The sequence below is a fragment of the Conger conger genome, chromosome 5 (genome assembly GCF_963514075.1).
Source record: "Conger conger chromosome 5, fConCon1.1, whole genome shotgun sequence".
In the NCBI taxonomy this organism is placed as follows: Eukaryota; Metazoa; Chordata; class Actinopteri; order Anguilliformes; family Congridae; genus Conger; species Conger conger.
Genome location: NC_083764.1, coordinates 16,696,932 through 16,717,922, shown reverse-complemented (window position 1 = coordinate 16,717,922; position 20,991 = coordinate 16,696,932). Strand labels below are relative to the sequence as shown.

Sequence of the window (20,991 nt, the reverse complement as noted above, 5' to 3'; positions counted from 1 at the left end):
CGTTCATCGTAGAGCGCTTTGAGATACTTGAAGGTGAGGGCCTACCCACCAGCCCCCGTGCACATCGCTGAACAAAGGACCCTCCTGATCAGAGGCAGTCCCTTGATCGCCGTTTTTGAGGGGGTAGTCGCCTACGGACCTTTCCAGAAGCGCTTTGGTTCTAACGATGTACGAGGACTCTCATAAAGAGAAGCGAGTGAGAAGGAACGGGAATTGGGTTTTTCATATCATTACCGCAGAACCTGCTGGCAGAACTCTGCTAGAAGCATAATTAGAATATTCTGAGGAAATTCCAGGTCTGCATAGTATCTTAATATGCACATACTGTCTACCCAACATAAAAGGTGTAGCTCTTATTTGTGAAAATAAACAACCTGTCGAATTTCACTGTCATATTCCAAGCTTGGGTAGGCGTGGCCGATATACACTCAGTGAGCACTGCATTAGGTATTTATAAGACATATTTATTTAGACTTATTGGTTTTCTGCTGCTATCGTCTATTAGAGGTTTGCGTTCAGAGATGCTCTTCTGCATACCACTGTTGTAATGTGTGGTTATTTGCGTTACTGTCATGTTCCTGTCAGCTTTGACCAGTGTGGCCCTTCTCCACTGACCTCTTTCATTTACAACGCGCTTTTGCCAGCAGATCTGCTGCTCACTGGATGGATGTTTGTTTTTTGCACCATTCTCTGCAAACTCTAGAGACTGCTGCGGGTGACAATCACAGGAGATCAGCAGTTTCCGAGATACTCAAACCACCCTGCCCAGAGCCAACAATCACAGTCAAAGTCACTTAGATCACGTCTTCCGCATTGACATTTGGTCTGAACAACAGCTGAACCTCTTGACCATGCCTGCATGCTTTTATGCATTTTGTTGATGCCACATGATTGGCTGATTCAATATTTGCATTAACAAGCTGGTGTAAAGGTCTACCTAATAAATAGCTCACTGAGTGTATATAGGTACAAGAAACTTAGAACACCAAAACCAAAGGGGTGATGTGATCGGTAAAATAGCTCACGGGTAATAAATATTTGCGTGTTTCGCTACACGACGGAATGGCACTTTACAAGAAAGGAACAAGGACGGCCGCAAATCCCGAGGCCAGGGAAACGTCAGATCTGCGAAACACATGAAACACGACAGCTGCAACGCTCGCATTACGATTCCGATAGGAACGTATCCGCAGCCGAAAAATACAGCCCCTCTCATTGGGAATGAATATTTCAAAGCCAAGTGGAAAAGACAAAGATTGTGAAAAGAACAGCCAAGGCCTGGCAGACTGCAGGCTGGAGATAAGCTTGTTGCTGGAAAGCCGGAACATCGATCGGTCTCCGTCGGCCTCTCTTTTCCGTGGGCTGCGGGGGGTGGGGGGGGGGTCGATCAATCGCTCTCTGGCAGAAGGACAGTCCACCTCGAGTGAGATCATTTCAGCCTCCTCCCAAGGTATTCTCCTAATCCGCTTTCTGTTCAGTCAGAGCCACCCGGCTCGTCATTTCAGCCACAGTGTTTATTTTCCACTATTATGTGGCAAAGGACAACTAAAACATTGTCTGAGTTTTCTTTGTAATTCCAAAGAACAGACAATATCAGAATTGTATTGTCCCTTCAAGCAGAATACTATTAATCATCCACAGAATCATCTTTTTTTTTTTTTTTCCTCATTTGATATTTTACAGATCATATTTCTGGCCTTTTTACACAGCATAACCAGTGAGTCAGAAAGAGTCCGAAAGTACATTTTGTTGATATAAATAAAATATTATCGAACAAATATTCATTCCTGCTACATGTTTTGCAGCTGTTTTCAAGATATAACTGAGTTAAAATGTTTTACACACAAGTTCTGCTCCTATTCCCACACCTTCAAATGCATGTCCCCACAGTCACCCTGTTTTCCCCACTCTATTAAAATTTCCTTTCAAATGCCTTGATTTGAGGTCTAGGTGCCGATAACCATTTGCCTTTGGCCTAACCAGGAAACCTGTCAATAGAAATGATCGTATCTAAAGGAGTGCTGTCACAGAGGATGAAGCACTTCCTTTCAGCTAGTTTCCATTTGTTGAGATACTGCATATAAACTGTGTCATTCCCAATAAGGATTGTGTAAGATTGGAGAAAGCTCAGGAGAACGTAAAGATTACCTGGAACCACAAATAAAGAGCTGAACTTGTGTTGCACTCTCAAATTTTGAGTAACGACTCTTTCTTTCCTGAACGCAATTTGAAGTATCAGCAGCGAACAGTTATAATTAAGAAGAAACAAGAATTTCTTCACAGCAGATAAACCTGTATACTGTATACATGACATGTATATTGTTTCACACCATACTAAATAAGACGCACATTAATTTTAATGAGAATTGAACTGACCCTAGTTAAGAAAACACAGAACGTGTTTTGTAACATGCTTATTTGATTAATAGAAGGTCAAACACGCATCAAGAAGAAAGGAAAACACAGATATTGTATTAGATAAAAGGCTCTTATTGTGGCTGAAACCTGTAACAAATATCACACTATTTTTGAGAACCCTTAGTACTCAGCACTGTGTCTTCCATGGCAGCTCCCATGTAACCATTTAGGATGCGATCTGCGTGTTACATCTCCCTTAACAGACGCATGTGACCTGCGTGTTACATCTCCCTTAACCGATGGATGTGACCTGCACATTACATCTCCCTTAACAGATGGATGTGACCTGCATGTTACATCTCCCTTAACAGACGGATGTGACTTGCACTTTACATCTCCCTTAACAGATGGATGTGACCTGTGCATTACATCTCTCTTAACAGACAGATGCGAGCCAGCGCTGTATTTGATCATATGACCGTTTTTGAAGACACATGACCGTTAAAATGCATTGTGATTCCTAGGCCTTTCTGTGGGTTTACTATAGGGCACCTTAGTCCATAATGTGTTAATGCATACAGCCTACAGTGCAGTGGTCTGTCAAGAGGATACTGTGTGTAGGATAGCAATTCCATTTTCATTAGGTGAACCGGCAAAGCACTCGGTCTATACCTTCACCAGAAACAGTTAAAAATGACCGTAGCTAAACTGTGAAAACCTACAGATATTGAGCCCAGTCTTTGAGAGGTATTGAAAATAATGTTCCAGCCACCGTCTGTCCTGGCTTTAGGGGAGGCACACACCGCGGTTATGAAAAGCCCGAGACACTCATCAGGGAAATGAAAGGGCACAGTCACAGAGACGGAAACCGACCGTCTGCCACAAACACGTTATTTCATGCACCAATACTTCTGAACCAGCGTCCAATCACGAGCGAGCGAGCACAACCTCCATGTTGAACCTGGTTCTCCATGGTTTCTCTCTTCTGAGCATGAAGAGGCCCTCAGGCTGAAGTCGGGCTGTTTTCTGCCAAATATCGTCAAGCCAGGTCTCCCCTGAACGACAGCACAAAATTTATCTGAGAAATCGCACATTTGCCCGTAACTTGTCCTCGATTCCCTTCAAAGACCAAAATTTTCGAAATAATAACAGCCAGCAATTGAAACTTATTTATTTATTTTTTCCAGCTGTCATCATAATCTGCCCCATTATCCTCATTTGCACTTAAACTTTGGCTGCCTGTGCGGGAAACTTCCTACACGACTCCTGGGTGTCAATCTCTGTGTGAAAACAACAAAGCAATATTCTTCCTCTCAAGATGGACAGCACACTTGTACATATCCGCGCCTATATACCAAAAACGGCAGAGAGCACTTGAAAGTACTCCAAATGCATTTGGTCAAAACAAAAATGAACAATCCAAATATCGAATCGGGACATACCGTACGTCCATCTTGGATCTCAGTTCGTACTTGACTGTCAAAATTCAGACTCGAGTGGGCCATCTGGCCGAGAAGTTGGACTTCCATTCTTAATAGAAAAGACAGGCAGGTTGCCCGTTAGAAAAATATGAAGTTCGAAAAAGTAAAAACAAACAGGGTTAGGAGGTGGCGAGTGCTTGGCACTCTCAATCCATATTTAAACAATCGACAATAGTCTGAGATGTTTTTGCTCCTCAAGACAAGTCCTGTTTATTATGAGCATGGAGACAGTCCTAGACAGCTGCTGCCACTCAAACTAAAACAGGATACACATAAGGCACCTGTAGAGGTCCATCACTGAGAAATAAACCTTCTCTCGTCAGGTTTGAGAAAATTAAGGAAGCTTCAGTGTTCATAGAGAAATGTGACCCTCCAGGACTTGAGGGGCTTCCTGTTATTAACGGTTGAAGTTACTTTCAATATAAAAAACAATTTTAATACTTCCATAAATTCAAAAACACTTCCAAACAGCAGCCATTTCCAGTTGTATTTTATGTTACAAAATTGCCATTTAAATCAAGAATGTATTACTATCCACCCATGGCGACAAAATCTGAAATACAAAACTAAAAGAAAAAACTAAAAGTTGTCATGGCACATTTTTTCCCATCAAGGGTCACAGGGAAGAGATCGATGTGGACACACATCGTCCCTTGTGTGCAAGCTGAATAATTGAACGACGCTGGAAGCAATGACATTGCGGAGTGTTTGCTTGTAACTTTGCCGTGTGTTCTGGGGAAAATGACAGGAAGCTGTTGAGAAAAATGTACGGAGTCAAACCAATTCCACCGCCCTTCAAGCCGAACGCATTTCCAACCGACAAGACGGACAGAAAACGTGGGGGGATGGTGAGCAGTCAACACTAACTGAGAATACTTGCCGTCTAGCCTATATGCAAAGCTGCCTCTTCTACCATCAGATACTGGCCAATGCATCACACCACCTACCACTTGCATCTTTGAAATTCATTATAATCTCATCTCCTGAGCATAATTTAGCATAATTTAACTCCCCCTATAGAATCAGGCCACTTGTTCAACACTGTCACAGTCTATCAGATGTATTGTAACCATTAGCAAGATTAAAAAGGAACTAATTTAATAAATAGGGGCAAATGCAACTTCAAACATGATACATGCCGTACCAATTACAATGACATGCACTTTATGCCTGGCTTAAATTACACACTTGATTAAAATAAATAAATACAGCACCCGTTAATGCCCTAAAGTGATGACTTATCTGGGCAGACGTTACATCCGGTTCAGCAGCAGAGTTTATCTGCAGATAATCTGTATTCAGACCATGTCCCAGTCTTCTCCAACACGACCAGACCTTCTGTCAGCCAAACAGACAGTACAGTACCAGACCACTTTCCACATAAGCACCCCTAATTACACACTGCAAGTATGTATGCATCATGGCTTCCTGTTGTTCACGTTCCGAGACATTTCAGAAAAACGCTTTCCTTTGAACAGGGTACGCACCTACCGTGCATGCTGGGTATTTTCAGGCATGCCTCACCATATTCACAAAGGTAGCCAATTTCACATCTCGTCCATTTCCCAAAGACACACACAAACAATACATAATATGAATAATTCCAGCATCAGCGCGACACAAACAAGCATATGGACACGTCTCTATCTGAGAATTCTAATTTCTTAAATAATTGAAATTTTCAGACGGAGAAACTTATCTGAACATTCCATTTTGCACAAGATAGTACAGCGACCCAATGTTCCATTATCTTCCAAATTGCTTTCATAATACAACTGACATGCTTCCCGACATAAACATAAAAAGGAAATAAAGAGGGGAGAAAAAATGTTCAGCCTGCCAAAAACACGATGTCCTTCAGACAGAAGGTAATGTTCCAGAAATGTACACGTGCTTTTAATGCGGTCAACTTCCGAGAATATCTCTCACAGGTTGGCGCGAGGCTCACAGCCTGCATTAAACCAAGGCCAGGACTCTATTACTAATAATATAAAAAATTATAATACAAAAAAATGTATATCCTCAACATGCCGCCTGTTCCTGCAGTCGCTGCTCAAAGCCATTCTGTAATTTCAGAACGTCTCGCAACCTTCAAGGAAAATGAAGGAAAGAAGTAAAGAAAATTCAAAAAGCCCAATTTATGCCATAAAACTAAGGTAATGGCAAAACCACAGTGAGTCAGTTAAGACCCGTTTGTGAGGAACCCAAGAGAAGGCTTTTCTGATTCATACGCTGTTCCAACTGTCAAAGGGACAGGAGAGAAAAGATGAACAGCAGTCTCCTGGGGAAGAAGGTTAACTTCAGAGGCCCGTGACATCACCAGGTGACATCTGCTTTGTAGAGTGGAAGCGAGGCGCAGTTGCTCTTTAGAGCTTAAGATCTCCACAGCGATCAGATCCCGCAGGGCCGAAAGTGCGTCAATCCCCCCCAACCAGAGACGAGGAATCAGAACCAGGTCCGCCAACGCTCGGCGAACTTTAAATACCCTATTAACGCACGTAGGCATTTATCCGCTCGCTTCAAACTTCTATTATCCCGGCACGTGTAGCCCGTTTAACTTCAGGGGGCATGCGAAACCGCGTTCTGAGAAATCAAACATCAGATAGTTTAAAAATAATAATAATAAAGTCGCGCTGCCGCACCTTCCGTCTGGCCATCTGGTGCCGGGGTCCGAGGACGGAGCTGGGCGAAGCGTCAAGCGATCGAAAAAACCGGGGCCGATGCCATCGGACGGATTTTACGATAAACAAATATCTGCATAAACGTATAAGCTCCGGTCCAGAAAATCACAGCAAGCCGGGGGGGGCGTGGGAAGGCGAGCTCGCATGCCAGCACTTAAAAGTCTGGAAGTCTGCAGAGTTCACTGAGGTTAATAACAGAAGCTACGCTACAGTCAGAAATCTGAAACGGAATTATTATTTTTATAATTATGTTTTTAATTAGGCAAATGCAAGCTGATTTCCACCAGTTTGTTTGAAAGCAGGGCAGGGGCATACAGAAGAACCAGGGACCATATTGAATTAGCATTTGCTCCTGAAAATTGGTATGCGCTAACTGGAAAAATAATTGAGGAACACATCCAGTAATTGGGAGACATTTGTGAGCTTTAAAGTGTTTCAGCTCAAAAAAAAAAAAAAAAAAAAAAAAAAACTAACTCAGGAGCGCATGTGCTCCTTGGAAGAAACGCTCGCATAGAGCCCTGTATTGGACATGAAAGACACCTCATGCAGAACTGGCTAATTACCGGAAAGAAGGGAGTGAGGGCCATTGATTAGTCGTGCAAGGATGGGGCTGATGTCATCACCTTCCCCATTGCCTTCCCCATATATCCAGGTCCTGGGGGGGGGGGGGGGGGGTTCTGCAGACTCGACCTTCAGCTGACCATGACGGCCATGAGGCGCATGTCAATGCGCACCGCCTCGGGCGCCACGGCAACGGCCAGAGCCGTGTGCCTGGTGTTGCAGTGAGACGTGCCCCCCGTGGTGGCACGGGGCAGGCGTAGAAATATCATTAATATAACATCAAATGATTGACCCCGTTCAAGACCAGTCTATTTCCAACTTCCACCTCGGGTTGTCTACAGGGCCAAATCCGAGGTTCGGCAGCAACACGTTTATTTGTATCCTACATTTTATGTTCCCTTTTCGCTGGAAAGCTGAATTTAATTCAAATGAAGTACTAATTTTCATTTGCCAATGATACACATGGAAATAGAGACCATAAACACAGGCGATGCTGAATAGTGTTTTGTCATAGAGTGGCGATTATTAACGAAGTCTGCTTCTTTGCATACTTAATTGACATTTTACAACAGCAGTACATACTAATAGGCCAACTTCCTAGCTGGCTAGGCTTCTATTTTCAGCTAAAATGAACGGTCGTAAATTTGGTCACATAAAAAGGCAACCCACTGAAAAACCAATGTTGTGCCTAGCAAGAGCCCAACAAAACAGCTAAGACTAAATTGCACAAAATAAAAGTTCATGGCTAGTTAGGTTGTTTTGAAAATGACTAGCAACGTGGCAATATGCGACTAGTCAGACATGAACCGTTACTAAGCAGAACCGTGATGATCCCATATTTTTAAGCCGATAATGATTTGGCAATGAGAAACTGACAAGATAATTACTTAGACTAAGTAGCTGCACAGCAGGATAGCACTAGTAATGTGTTAAGGGAATGTTCTTGAGCAATGTACCATTGAACACGAATTAGAGCATCAGACTTTCTCAGACTTTTGTAGACTTTATAGTTCCTGATTTCACAGCTCACCCAATCCAGCGCTGTGAGAACATTATTCTGACCAATCACAGCTGCGCAACCAGCTTCGGGCCAGTCAGAAGCATGCTTTGAAATGGATGTATATTCTGAAAATGTAATGCCATCACCAAGAATTTACACCTGCTCAGAGATCAGTGATGTTAAAGAGGAAATCAAGAGATAAATGCTAATCCACAAATAAATGAGGTATTTAAAATGCACGCATGCAGGAAGATCGTTCTGGAATCCCAAATGAGGCAAGCCCTGTCTCAGAGACTGGCTCGAGACTAGCATCCAAGCCCCACTAAGACCTGTTCTCAAGCATTTCTCTTCAGTAAAAATTCAAACAATCATGTTTTTAGTAAACACACACACAGCAACAAAGAGAAAATGTGACTGAATACATGTAATGTACGAAAGCCCTTTGAAGTAAGGAAAAAATAAAAAATAATAATAATAATCCCCTGTTGAACGAGAAGCTGCTTTTATGAAATTCTCCGGCAAAATGAAAAAGAACGATACACACGGTGTTATGAAAACACCGTGTCTTCCCCTCTAGGGTTTTTCCCTTCTTTTTTTTCGTAAAAAAACATCATCAGAGAAGATGCGAGTGGATTAGATGGAGGAGCGCGGTTTGAGCAGGGCGTCGGGGGAAAAAAGGAGTTGTGGGCGGGCAGCCAGGGTACCCACGCTCAACGTGACTGTGGGGGGGAGGGGGAGGGGGGGGGGGGCGCTTTCAACGGATAACAAGTGCATCGCCTTCCTTTGAAAAGATCCGGGGCCGTTTTCCGACCATTTCGGCGCTGGAGAAATCTAACCACGCCGATTCCTGCCCTCCGAACTCAATCTGGCTGCGCTGAAGTGACTCGTGAGTCATCGGTGTTGCTTTCTGTGCTCGCCGCAAAAAGCCCAGCCCACCCCTTCAGTGACCAGGGTACAAGGGCTCTATCTACAGCCTAGATAGAGCCCTTGTACCCAGCTGCGGATATGTACTGCTACCAGAAACGCGCCTAGATATACTACTAGCTCCACACACACACTGACACCCAGACATATTTCCAGCCACAGAGAAAATGTGTATTTCAGAGCTAACAGTATACAGTACAAACAACACAAACACTACTACCAATCCAAACAGAATACCAATTTGTCACTTCAAACAGAGATGACTAACATGGCTTCAAATACAAAAGTAAGGCTGATTCTAACAAAAGGGAAAAACAACAGAAACGGCTTCTGAAACAAAACGCACTTCCAAGCCACAGAAGGAATGCTAATAACCATCGTTATGACTGCATGTCATTATTCACCTGACTGCACCGCATGTGACCTAATGCCCCCCACGTGCCTCCCCGTCAGCTTCAATTCCATCACGTTCAGCGCAAACACGTTGGCTCCTTAGCCTCGTTTTCTTAGGATAATAATTATTCCCTCAGGCGTCTCCAAACCTTTCCCCCTCGCTGTTATTTGCATTAGACGACCCGCTATTTATTACAGGTGTGACAGAGAGAGCCATGTTCTCACAATTCACCTCTAATGCCTATATCTATTTATATGACATCCTGCGAGACGACTTCGCACCTTATTAAAATGACGACGATGAACTCGTTGCCCGAATGTTCAGGAGTCCTTTCCTTTCGCAGGGTCAGACAGCATCCTGTTCCGGAGCCTTCCGCGGCTATCTGCATGCTGGGCTCGCTACGGTCTGGCGTGTACGTCAGAGCCACCAATCTATCCACTTCATTAATTCATTAGTATGTAAAAATTCTCAAACAAATGAGAGCCTTCATTAAATATTTACTCCTGTGCAGAGTGTAAAAAGGGTTATGGCAGACCACCGGAATATGAAATCACCACATCATTATTAATCTTGTGTGCTGTGAGACTGGAATGGGGAGTAAAAGTGACTTTGGGCACTGTTGGGAACACTTTTGAGAATGAAGGAATGGGGGTGGGGGGAGGATAACGGCTCTTGAATGGCTCGCCCCGCGAAAGCACTGTGATGCGACTCAGATAACTCGGATAGAGCGAAGCAATGTTCTCATATCTAACGCACTCTGCAAATTCACATTACAAAAATCCTGTCGGGAGCAGGCTGCAGTTGACAGGATCCGTTATTGACATTGCAATGAGTGATGACCTCAGGTCAGGCGTTCTGATGGAGAGAGACAATTCATTATTAGAAGAAGCTGGTTTAACTCAGTCGATGAACAGCAGAATGATACAGTAGATGTATTCAGCAGATTTTTCCCAAGACAGACTTGATGAAAGTTTTATGGTTACTGTTTTATCATGAGCCAAAATGGTGGCTCATTGCTTTCACGTTTCGGATCACAGAACGTCACAAGAGTGAAAAATTTTCCATTACAACACAAACCCACGTAATCCACAAGATTTAGAAAATAAATTGGCACAGTCAACCCCCAAGGCTGTGCGGAGTTGTTCCATGGTGTACAATGAAATAAGACATCATGGTTCTCCTGTTAATGAGATAACTATAACAACGACATTACAGTAATTAGTGCATGTTCTTTAGACTTATTAAGACTTCTGCTGCTGTAGCCTACCCACTTAAGAGGTTTGACTCATTGGGTCTTCAGAGATGCTCTTCAGCATACCACTGTTGTAATGCATTGTTATTTGCTTTACTGTCACCTTCCTGTCAACTTCAACCAGTCTGGCCATTCTCCTCTGACCTCTCTCATGAACAAGGTTTTTCTGTCTGCAGAACTGCTGCTCACTGGATAATGTTTTGTTTTTCGCACCACTCTCTGCGAACTCTAGAGACTGTTGTGTGTGAAAATCCCAGGAGATCAGCAGTTTCTGAGATACTCAAACCAGCCCGTCTGGCACCAACAATCATGCCACAGTCGAAATCACTGAGATCACATTTTTTCCCCCAATTCTGATGGTTGATGTGAAGCTCCTGACCCATATCTGCACTGTATGCATTGCACTGCTGCCACACGATGGGCTGATTAGATAATCGCATGAATAAGCAGGTGTAGAGGTTTTCCCTAATAAAGTGCTCAGTGAGTGTAGATGCATATACTGGAGCTAAATATAAATACCATGCGAGAGTATTACGCGGTAAAGAAATGTAGAAAGAATCTTAAAGACACGCGCAGTCCAGATTTGGATATGTCCTGCTGCATCCTAGCAGAGTTGTTGTCCAATATCCCTACTACACGTTGGACAACCTCATCTGTCCGTTAAAATATCTTTTACCAGGCTGCACGTCTGTCCACTTTGTCTCTTACCATTGCTTCTCTTTATGTGGTCGCTTTGCCCCTGTCCCCATCTCATCCTAGTAATTACTATAGTCTCTCAGGCCATCAGGTATTTCGAAACCAGGCTTCAATTAGCACTAGCACTGCGACCTGACAGTTCAGCCCAAATTTCATTATATTCATTCTCAACATTTTTACCAGAACTGATTAATCAGTCATTAAATCATTTCAATAATGTTAGGGCAGCACCGTGTCATTAGGACTCTTACGCCGCCCCAACGCCCACCACTTGGGAACGCATTAGTAATTCAAATGAAGTCCTGGATAAGAATGAGAGTCAGTTTCAGAGCTGAAGAGGACGCACTCGGGAGTATTAAATGCGTTGCTGAGGATGGACCCTTTCGCCATTCACGCGCTACGAGGCCAGCGGTGGCCCAAAGAGGCCCACAGTCTCCATCCGAAATCCCCATTCCGCCATTTCGCTGCAGTCTCTGAACCTCGGCAGAATGAAAAGCAGGAGAGAGGCAGTGGAAACCTTTTGTTATGCCGCTCACATTCTCTGCCCACCGAAGCCGTAGATTACTTACCGCGGGGCTCGTGAGCGGAGCGGGGAGTGCGAACGGCCCCGAACTTTCCGTGTTCCTGAAAGCACGCTTGGGTGAGCGCGGGGAGGGAATGAGGGACGTCGGGCTTAATCTAGCACGGTCTCCGTACGCGCTAACCCTCGACCTCGTCGCCCTAGCCAATTTGAGTGTTAGCGGGTTCTCGATGATGGGAATTGCAACTGTCCGTTACAAAGCGACAGTTTCATATTTGCAGATAATGAACACAAAGGGAGTGAGATTCCATTGGGGAGCCGAGGTTGAAGAGAAGCCAAAATGGGGAAAATTGACTGTAGGATACCAGGGACCGGAGAAGCCCAAGTCAAAACGCAGTGAGGATTCCTGGGTCATTTTGGCTCATTGAAAAAAGCACCGGAATCATTTTTTGCTGACTCACCGTGTGCCATCAGCCTTCCAGCTGACCTTGTAAGCTTTCTGCTCCAAAAACCGCAGGTTCCTCCTGTCCATGGACACCGGCTGTGCACCTGGGAAGCCAGACCTGAAACGTACAGAAACGTGGGTCTGAGGACAATCACAGCAGCACAGCAGACTTCCTGTCACATGACCATGGCATTTTCACCTCAGAGCCCCCATCACATGACTACACTTGTATCACCTTAGAGCTCCCGTCACATGACCATGGCATTGCCATCTCAGAGCTCCCATCACATGACTGTCACATGACCATGGCATTATCATGTCAGAGGGCCCTTTTGAATGTCATTGGCAATCATCATCAGGAAGCCTCTGTCACATGACCACAGTTGTATCACCACACATACTACTATAGACCGGCCAGATGGTCCACTGTTATGTTCCTTCTGTCTTCCGTTCCATTAATAACAGGAGTTTCTGGTGATATGAACACCCTTTCAAACTCTACTGCCATTTTCAGAAGGTGCATCCAGTTGGAATGAGTCAGAGACAAACTTAACAGAAGGAAGGCAGAACTTCCAATGTTCAGAATCCTGAGTCGACCATCTGTTTAGTCTGTTTATACTCAAGTCCTGTCACATGAGCATGGTTACTGCCTCAGAGAGCCCCTCTAACATGGCCACAGTATTGGAGCCCCTCTCATATAACTGCCACTTGTAAGACGCTTTCGATTAAAAGCGTCTGCTAAATGACTAAAATGTAAACTGTAAATAACTGCAGTCCTATCACCTCAGACTACGTTTAACAGTTATTCCAATTAGCAATCTGCACTGATGAGGCTGCGTAGCCACATCTTCTCAGTGGTGCCTGTTGCAGTGTTTTCCAGACGAAGACAGCTGCTACTACGCTGTTTGTCCTTTCAGAATTTACACCTTGCACAAAAATATTATCTCAACATTATGTGTACACACAGCAGACGTTCTGCCCCTTGTCTTTAAGGCACTGCTGTAGTTCTGCCCCTTAGACTCAGACTATTGGTTTCCAGCTTGAAGCAGAAAAGTCACAAGGTGAAGGAGATAGCAAACAATTCTACACCCTCAGTCCCAAAATTCTGGAACAATTTACCACAGCCTCTGCATGTTCAAATTGAGATTTGAAGCCCATCACTTCAACCTCTCTTGTACCACCTTTTGAACGGTTCAATTATGGCAATCACAGTGTTAAAAAATAAATGCACACCAAAAAACTTCAGAGGAACACATTAGGATCTGAAAAGAGTTGCAGGCTCGCTTGATGCTCCAAAAAAGAAATGAATAAATAATAGTATTTATTTTGACATGAGAATGCTTCAGGTTTTCGGTTCTGATGAAGGCCAACGTGTTCAAAGCGCCATTGCTGGTTTTGGACCATCAAGCAAAGCTTTTATTTTCCAATATCAATTGCGAGGCTGAAACAGTTCTGCTGTTACCGAGTTACAGCAAGCAGACAAACAGGCTCTCGTTTGTTCCTCGCTTTTTCTATTGCCAGAGTTTCTCCTGATGCCAGATGTCTCGCAGATCCTTCATCGACTCTTCTAACCACGTAACTGCAGATTCCCCACGAAAGAAACTCTGACCTCTAGCGCGGAGCTCCCGTTAGCGGATGCTAAGCCAGCTAACTCCGCTTCAGCTGCGGTTAACATAACATCCTGCCTCTGAGCGAAACATCTTTGCACTGTTGAGAAAATAATACCTCTTCGTCTGTATTTCACCCAATGTCTTGTTACACGACCGTCTACCTTCCAGTGACCACATATTCCACTCCATTGACCAATTATCAAAAGGGATGTGTAACGCTAATAATAACACAAGACCTGCCATAGGTCTCAAACTGCTTCCATTAATTTTGCTAGATTAATAAGCCAAGCAATCATTCAATTGGTTGGCAAATAATACAAAAACTTTCTCTTCGTAGCTAATAAAAGATGTAGCTAATGAAGACAAAACGATTCAGAATTTAATTAGTAAATTAATGTAATCTTAACTAAAGAATAAAGAGGTTTTTCTTTTTCACAGGAAAGATACATTCATAAAATGTCCTCGATGTCTTTCTATTGTTGTCAATAAGGTGGGTTTTCTGCAGATGATGTCATCTGTCGTTCTTCGCTAGACATACACTCACTTAAATAGCTTAGACGCTCTCACAGTGTCACTCCGCGACACCTCTGTTAATAAGAGTGTGTGTGAAATACAATGCTGTTTCCTGATTGACTGAGGGGTTAAAATAAATAAATAAATAAATAAATACAAAGATTTAAAAAGGTGGGATTCGCTCACTTCTCCCATTCGGCGAACTCCTGGCACTTCCTCTGGATCTCCCCGAGCTTGGGCTGAGTGGTGACCTGCGTGACTCCCTTCACCGACACGCCCTCCAGAAAAACGGCACCCTAAGGGAAGGCGGAGAAAACGCTCACACTCAGTCGTTATGGAGACAAACTCTGGCTTGCCTTCTCTCTCCATCTCTCAGGGCCCATTTCCAAGGCCTCCGTTAACAAGCATGCAAATTTCATAATCAGGACGGGGGGCTTTAAACAGTTCATAAATATGAAAAACCTACACTGTTGTTCAAACTCACTGCTTGAGTGTAATGCTTGTTTTTGTGCCTCTGCGCGCTCTGTAACGAGACGTGCATGTCATAATTTAATTATTCTTATTAGGGGAATATTCATACGCTTAATGGGTTGCACTAGAGGCGGAGGCGATGTAACCGCACTTATGCTCTAAAGAGTGGCTGTCACTGGGTGTGCAACAGAGTGTGTGTGAGTGTGTGTGTGTGTGTGTGTGTGTGTGTGCGTGTGCGTGTGAGTGTGTGTGTGTGTGTGTGGGTGTGTGTCTGTGTGTGCGTGTGAGTGTGTGTGTGTGTGTGTGAGTGTGTGTGAGTGTGTGTGAGTGTGTGTGAGTGTGTGTCTGTGTGTGTGTGCGTGCGTGCGAGGGTGAGTGTGTGTGTGTGTGTGTGTGTGTGTGCGCGTGTGAGTGAGTGTGTGTGTGTGTGTGAGTGAGTGAGTGTGTCTGAGTGTGTGTGTGCGTGTGTGTGTGTGTGTGTGTGTGTACATGTGTGTGTGCACATATGTTTGCGAGAGAGTGTGTACGCTGACAGCATGCCGACTCCTCTTTGCCAAGATTTCATCTGCATATAATCCCCCCCCCGAAAACACGAAACATAGCCTCGGCGATAATACTGAAACAGATGGGCCGCGGCACTGTGGAACCCTGGGATGTCCCATAACTCCCTCTGTCTCACCAGCTTGAGCCGCTCCTTCTTCTTCTTCCCGGGCAGCGAGGCGGAGGAGCTGGGCCCGGAGTCGGGCCCGATCACGTTCCCGTCGTCGTCGTCCGGCCCGTCCTCTTCCTCGTCGAAACACCAGTCCGGCAGGGCGGGCGGGGCGGGCGCGTCCTCCACGTCGCCGTAGCGACGGAACAGCTCCTTCAGGTAGTCGCCCTTGTAGATCCCCGGGGCCCGGGCGTGGGCGAAGGCCGCCACCGCCGCCTCGATGCTGAGGAGAGCGCGGGGGAGAGAGCGGAGAACGTATGAGCGTCTCACATCTTCAGAGGCTCGTCGCCACGCTTCACTGGAGCCCTGTCAGTGTTCTGAGATTTACAGAGTTCATTGAAAACACCATGAAAAAACACGGCTAATGCAATTTAACATTAACACATTTTCTCTCATTTTCTGAAAAATCGCTTTCTGGATATACAACCGCACACGCGGTTATAATAACGGTCGTAAGACAATTGATTCCTTTTATATGACATGTTTCATTCGTCACGTATTACAGTGCCGGTGAGAGAAAAAAAAAAAAAAAAAACCTTGGTGATGTACAGCAACAATTTGGCCATAAAACGCTCCACATAGATCAACTAAACTGAAGAGAGATGGATTATTAAGCCAGATACGGTGGGGTGTTCAATGGCCGGATTGTAAGAATCGAGTTGGGAATTTGGCCGGGCCACCAGGGAACCCCCTATTGTTTGCGGGAAGAGCCATGGGATCTTTAATGGCCGTGGTGAGTCAGGGCCTGGGTTTAGCATTTCATCAGGCATCATCTCCTCGTGCGCTGGGGCATTGGCTGGTCCCGTAGACTGGAGACAAAACATGGAAAAGTGACTGTGATGTCACCCATCGACTTTCCACAGGCTGGTGAAAAGCAGTGCAGTTTTCATGCTATCGTGGTGCTGGAGACAGCCCAGTAGAGGAAAAGGGGGATCTCTATATGGTCATTAAGTCCGACCCAGGTCCAGGTCATCCACTAAGCACGTGGCAATAAAATATCATCCACATGACACTTAAATAACTTAAATCAGCACATGGGGAGACACCTATAATCAGCACACGGGGAGATACTCATTACAACTACAATTTGGAAAAATGATTATTCACTTTGTATTTTGACTCGTATTGGTACACTGACTTACATTGAAATGGGTGGCTGAAACATCTGTACTGCAGCTGACGCTTGGTTGGGTCCAGAGGGACGCCTGCCCCCTACTGGCCTAAATAACAACTCTTTAGGTGGCAACGTAAGCGTCCCAATCGTAGATAACAGAGCGATGCAGCAAAAGGAATAGTGTTTAAACTTCTGCCATCCAAGAACAAAGGCCATTATCACTTAGGTTTAGCCATCGGGCAAGCATAAGTTATGTGCGTGGCAGCCGGCAGCAAGTAGCACTTTCAATTGATTTTCAGCCCTGAACATGAACCTGAAAATTTCCATTAGCCATGCAGCAGTATTAGCAGCCTCCAGTGCTGAACCCTTATGGTAGCGCATCGACACCCTCAGCCTCTCCACATGGGTAAAAACGAACATGCCTTTTTCCATTTGCTCGTTCCTGTAAGCAGCGGGTCAGGATATTGCACAGACAAATTTTTTAAAAGTTAATCGATTTTTTTTTTTTTTTTTTACTGGCAATTGTTTGCCGTCGAGAGCCTGAAGTTACAGACAGTCATTTACCACGGTAGGAACACGTAGTCTGCTGGGAGCGGGAGTCGTGCCGCCGCATCGGCTAAAAGGTACACACGCTACCGCCTCTGTGTGAATTACAAGCAGCCATGGCTGCTCCATGTTCAGAGCAGGCAGAGGAGGATTTTGTTCTGGTCTCCCGCTCCCTGCGGTGACAGAGACCACCCTTTTTTGCGAGGCGGAGGGAACGCGCCCCGGATTCCGCCCGGTTTTTATCGAGCCGAGCGCGCCCAAGCGAGTCCCGACACAGATGCATTATCTGACACGGCCGGCTCCACCGCGCGGCTGAATTATTAATGAGCTCGCCTGGGGACCAGGGCAGAGCCGCCACACCCCCCACTCCACCGGCGCTGACATAATGCGTCCTGACTGCGCCTTTTCCAGCGACGTCAGGCCCAAAAATGAAACTGCGGCAGTGGTGCGGAAATAAAATGGCGGCGGCCTGGCTGGATTGAGGCAGGGCCTCAGTTTGGTGGCCGTTTGGGCAGGGCCTCAGTTTGGAGGCCGTTTGGGCAGGGCCTCAGTTTGGAGGCCGTTTGGGCAGGGCCTCAGTTTGGAGGCCGTTTGGGCAGGGCCTCAGTTTGGAGGCCGTTTGGGCAGGGCCTCAGTTTGGAGGCCGTTTGGACAGGGCCCCACGCATGCGGCTGAATCGCGCGCGCGGCTCTACCTCCAGTCCATCTTCTCCACCAGGTAGGCGCAGATCAGAAAGCCCGTCCGATTGAAGCCGTGCGTGCAGTGGACACCTGCGGGAGCAAAGGTCACAGGCGTCAGATGGGAGCCCACACAACAAGGCTTTGTGTGTGTGTGTGTGTGTGTGTGTGTGTGCGTGTGTGTGAGTGACTGCGTCTTTGTATGTGTGTGTGTGTGTGTGTATGTATGTGTGTGACTGAGTGTGTGTGCCTCAGTGCGTGTGTGTGCCTCAGTGCATGTGTGTGTGTGCCTCAGTGCGTGTGTGTGTGTGTGCGTGTGCGTGTGCGCATGTGCGATTGTGTGTGTGAGTGCGTATTTGTTTGTGTGCGTGTGCACGTCTGTGTGTCGTGCGGGTGTGTACCTGTGTGTGTGCGGGAGTGCGTGTGCATTTTTGTATGTGTGGTGGATACTGCACATGTGAGCATGTGAATGTATTTCTGGAGGTGTGGTGCAGTGAGTGGGTATGAAAGCGTTTGTACATTTTTGCAGGTGTGCATAGTTTGTGTGTACAACTGTGTGCGTCAAGTCTACAAACAGAAACAGTCACATTCAAATTATAAACATAATGAATAGCATTTAAGACAACAGTTTCGTGCTTTTTTCATACCGTCATTCTAATAATAACATATGAGGCTCTGGAGTGACTGCTGTGGCACCCAAATTCACGCACTGCAGCTGAAGCCAGCTCACCGCTCCAGTCACCTGCCAGAGACTATTTCACACCTGCAGCTCACCAAGTACAACAGGAGAGCCCCACTGAGTGGAGGATCTCTTAGGGCTGCACAATATGCTGTATTTTTATCATCATTGAGATATGAACATGCGAGATAAACACATCACAAAAGACTGCTTGAACTGCAATGAATGGAATTACTTTAATCTGAAGTTCTGTTAAATTAATTGGCTGTTCATTTCCATTTCTGCAATAAAAGCATGTTGGAAATAACACATTTCATTTGTCATTTTTTTTATTCAGTGGGCAGAGTGCATTGTCAGGGGTCTATGTTAGCAGTGTAAAGCAGAAAGACATAAGAAATGTGCACACTTCAACATTTGTTTATTCATCACAAATCATATCGTAATCACAATATTCAACAACGGTATCGCATATCACCTATTTTCCCTCATAAAATTCAGCCTAGGACCTACCACCGATGGCATCTGATAGGTTGCCAGGGGCGGGGGTGAGAAAGAGGGGGGTGGAGTATAGGGTAGGGGTGGGGTCAGTGGAATAGAGGAATGTGAATGCTCCTCTTAAGGGACACCTATGGTTGTCGCCCACAAATTAAAATGTAGTCTTCACAAAGGCTACTCAGTATTTTAACCCAAATGAAGGGAGCTCATCTTCCGGTATCCTAGCTACAGCCCACTCATTTGCATTCGTTCCGCTGCCCCTCCGACTGTGATGAATCTCAGGCCTGTGATGAATCTCCAGGCTTGAAGTGCTCAGCTCAACTTCAAATGGTCCCCGAAGGTGCGACACGGACAAATCAGGCGAAATTAATTGAAGCGAAACCGGCGTGTGAAGTGAAGGGCCGCGCCGGCCTCCAGAAGCTTCTCGGGACGGCCGCTTCCCGGGAAAGGAGAGGAAGCGGAAGAACAAAGCCCCCCGGAGACCGCGTTCAATCCGCGTCTGATGAGCGATCTTTTGTTTCGGCCCTCGCCTTGTGCGACGCGCCCGGCCGCGGGATCTGCCCGGCGCCTCGGCCCGGCTGTGCGCCTCGCACTCCCCCTGCTGGTCGGCCGCGGTAGAGCACCCTCGTCGACCGTAACGCCGCTCTGCTCTCCGGAGCAGGTGCGTGAGTTCAGTCGCTGGAGCTGGGGGGGGCTTGGGGAGGGGTGTGTCGGGGGGAAGGGGTGATACGACTAATTTCTATTTGATGTGAAAAAATAAAAAGGCTGTCGTCACATCCCTGGTGCCTAATTTACAGTGTTGCATTTATGAGATCTGCGCCGTTAAGCTGGGGGTGGGGGGAGGCAGGTTATAATGAAATTCATGTATTCTCCCCCAGGGCTGAATGTGACTGTGATGTGGTGGGAGCTACACAGCGGGCCCAGAGCTCCACAATAGGTGACCGGCACGTACTATTTCCAGTGTACAAACACACACCTCCAGGGTGACACTCTTGCAGGGGGGAGAGCGCCATCTACAGGCCAGCCGGGCTGCAGCGCGCGGAGGAGAGCGGTTACAGAACGGCGCTCGCCGAGACGCCCGGTTTTCAAAATGGTGGCAGTCTGCAACGACTGCGCTCCGACGAATAAAATGCGGTAAGCCCGGGCCCCAGCAAAAGAAGGCGTGCCCTCGCCCCCGTTGTTCCCACGGCGGTTTTCTGAGACCGAAAGCTTGTGTTCTCATCAAGCCTGGAATTTCTTAGCTGTGAGATACCCAAGGCCAGCACATTAGCAACAAGCTTTTAGAGCATCCACATTTCGCAGTCGGCTACGCAATCTTTCGCATTCTTCACCTCATCATTTATTCATGTCCCAGTTTATTTTATTTTATCAATGTCGGTCTGACTCAGGTAGCAAGGCAAGGAGGATTCTTTCCCCCCTAGCGTTCGTTTTTAGATCTACAACGGATTTAGATGTTTCAAAAAATACAACAAAACATTGCGATTGCGCACGCGCTCGGGGTGAAGTTATCCTGACTGAATCGCGAGGTGGCAAAACTTATAAACTCAGAATGAAAATGTCACGGCAGGAACAAAAAAAACAACAACACTTTTTTTGATGGAAAAAAGCTGAGGCGCCTGCCAAAGAACTGCATGACGAGCTACTGATCTGATGTCTGGTGTGAAAGACTACGCTTGGTTTACACCCCCTTCCCCATGCCTTCGCTGGCTTACAAAATGAGCAAAAGCTGCATTACCGTCGGTGACAAAGCACCATAAAAGCCATGCTGGGAGCACCACTCCTGCTCAGAGGCGATATGGAGTTCGGCTTTCCATCCGTGAGCTCAGAGAATCCTCCACTGGCTGCAGAAATGGGCTGTAATCGCC

At 46.0% G+C, this 20,991-nt stretch overlaps 1 protein-coding gene across 1 annotated transcript in view; it reads right to left on the bottom strand.

Annotated features, from left to right (window-relative positions):
- rngtt (RNA guanylyltransferase and 5'-phosphatase) overlaps nucleotides 1-20,991 on the bottom strand; it is a 99,878-nt gene that overhangs the window by 69,931 nt on the left and 8,956 nt on the right. The window contains exons 5-8 of the mRNA XM_061244109.1: nucleotides 17,970-18,045; nucleotides 15,586-15,838; nucleotides 14,622-14,731; nucleotides 12,329-12,430 (exon numbers count right to left, since the gene is read on the bottom strand). Of these exons, the coding sequence (XP_061100093.1) occupies nucleotides 12,329-12,430; nucleotides 14,622-14,731; nucleotides 15,586-15,838; nucleotides 17,970-18,045 (541 nt within the window). The remainder of the gene's footprint in view (nucleotides 1-12,328; nucleotides 12,431-14,621; nucleotides 14,732-15,585; nucleotides 15,839-17,969; nucleotides 18,046-20,991) is intronic.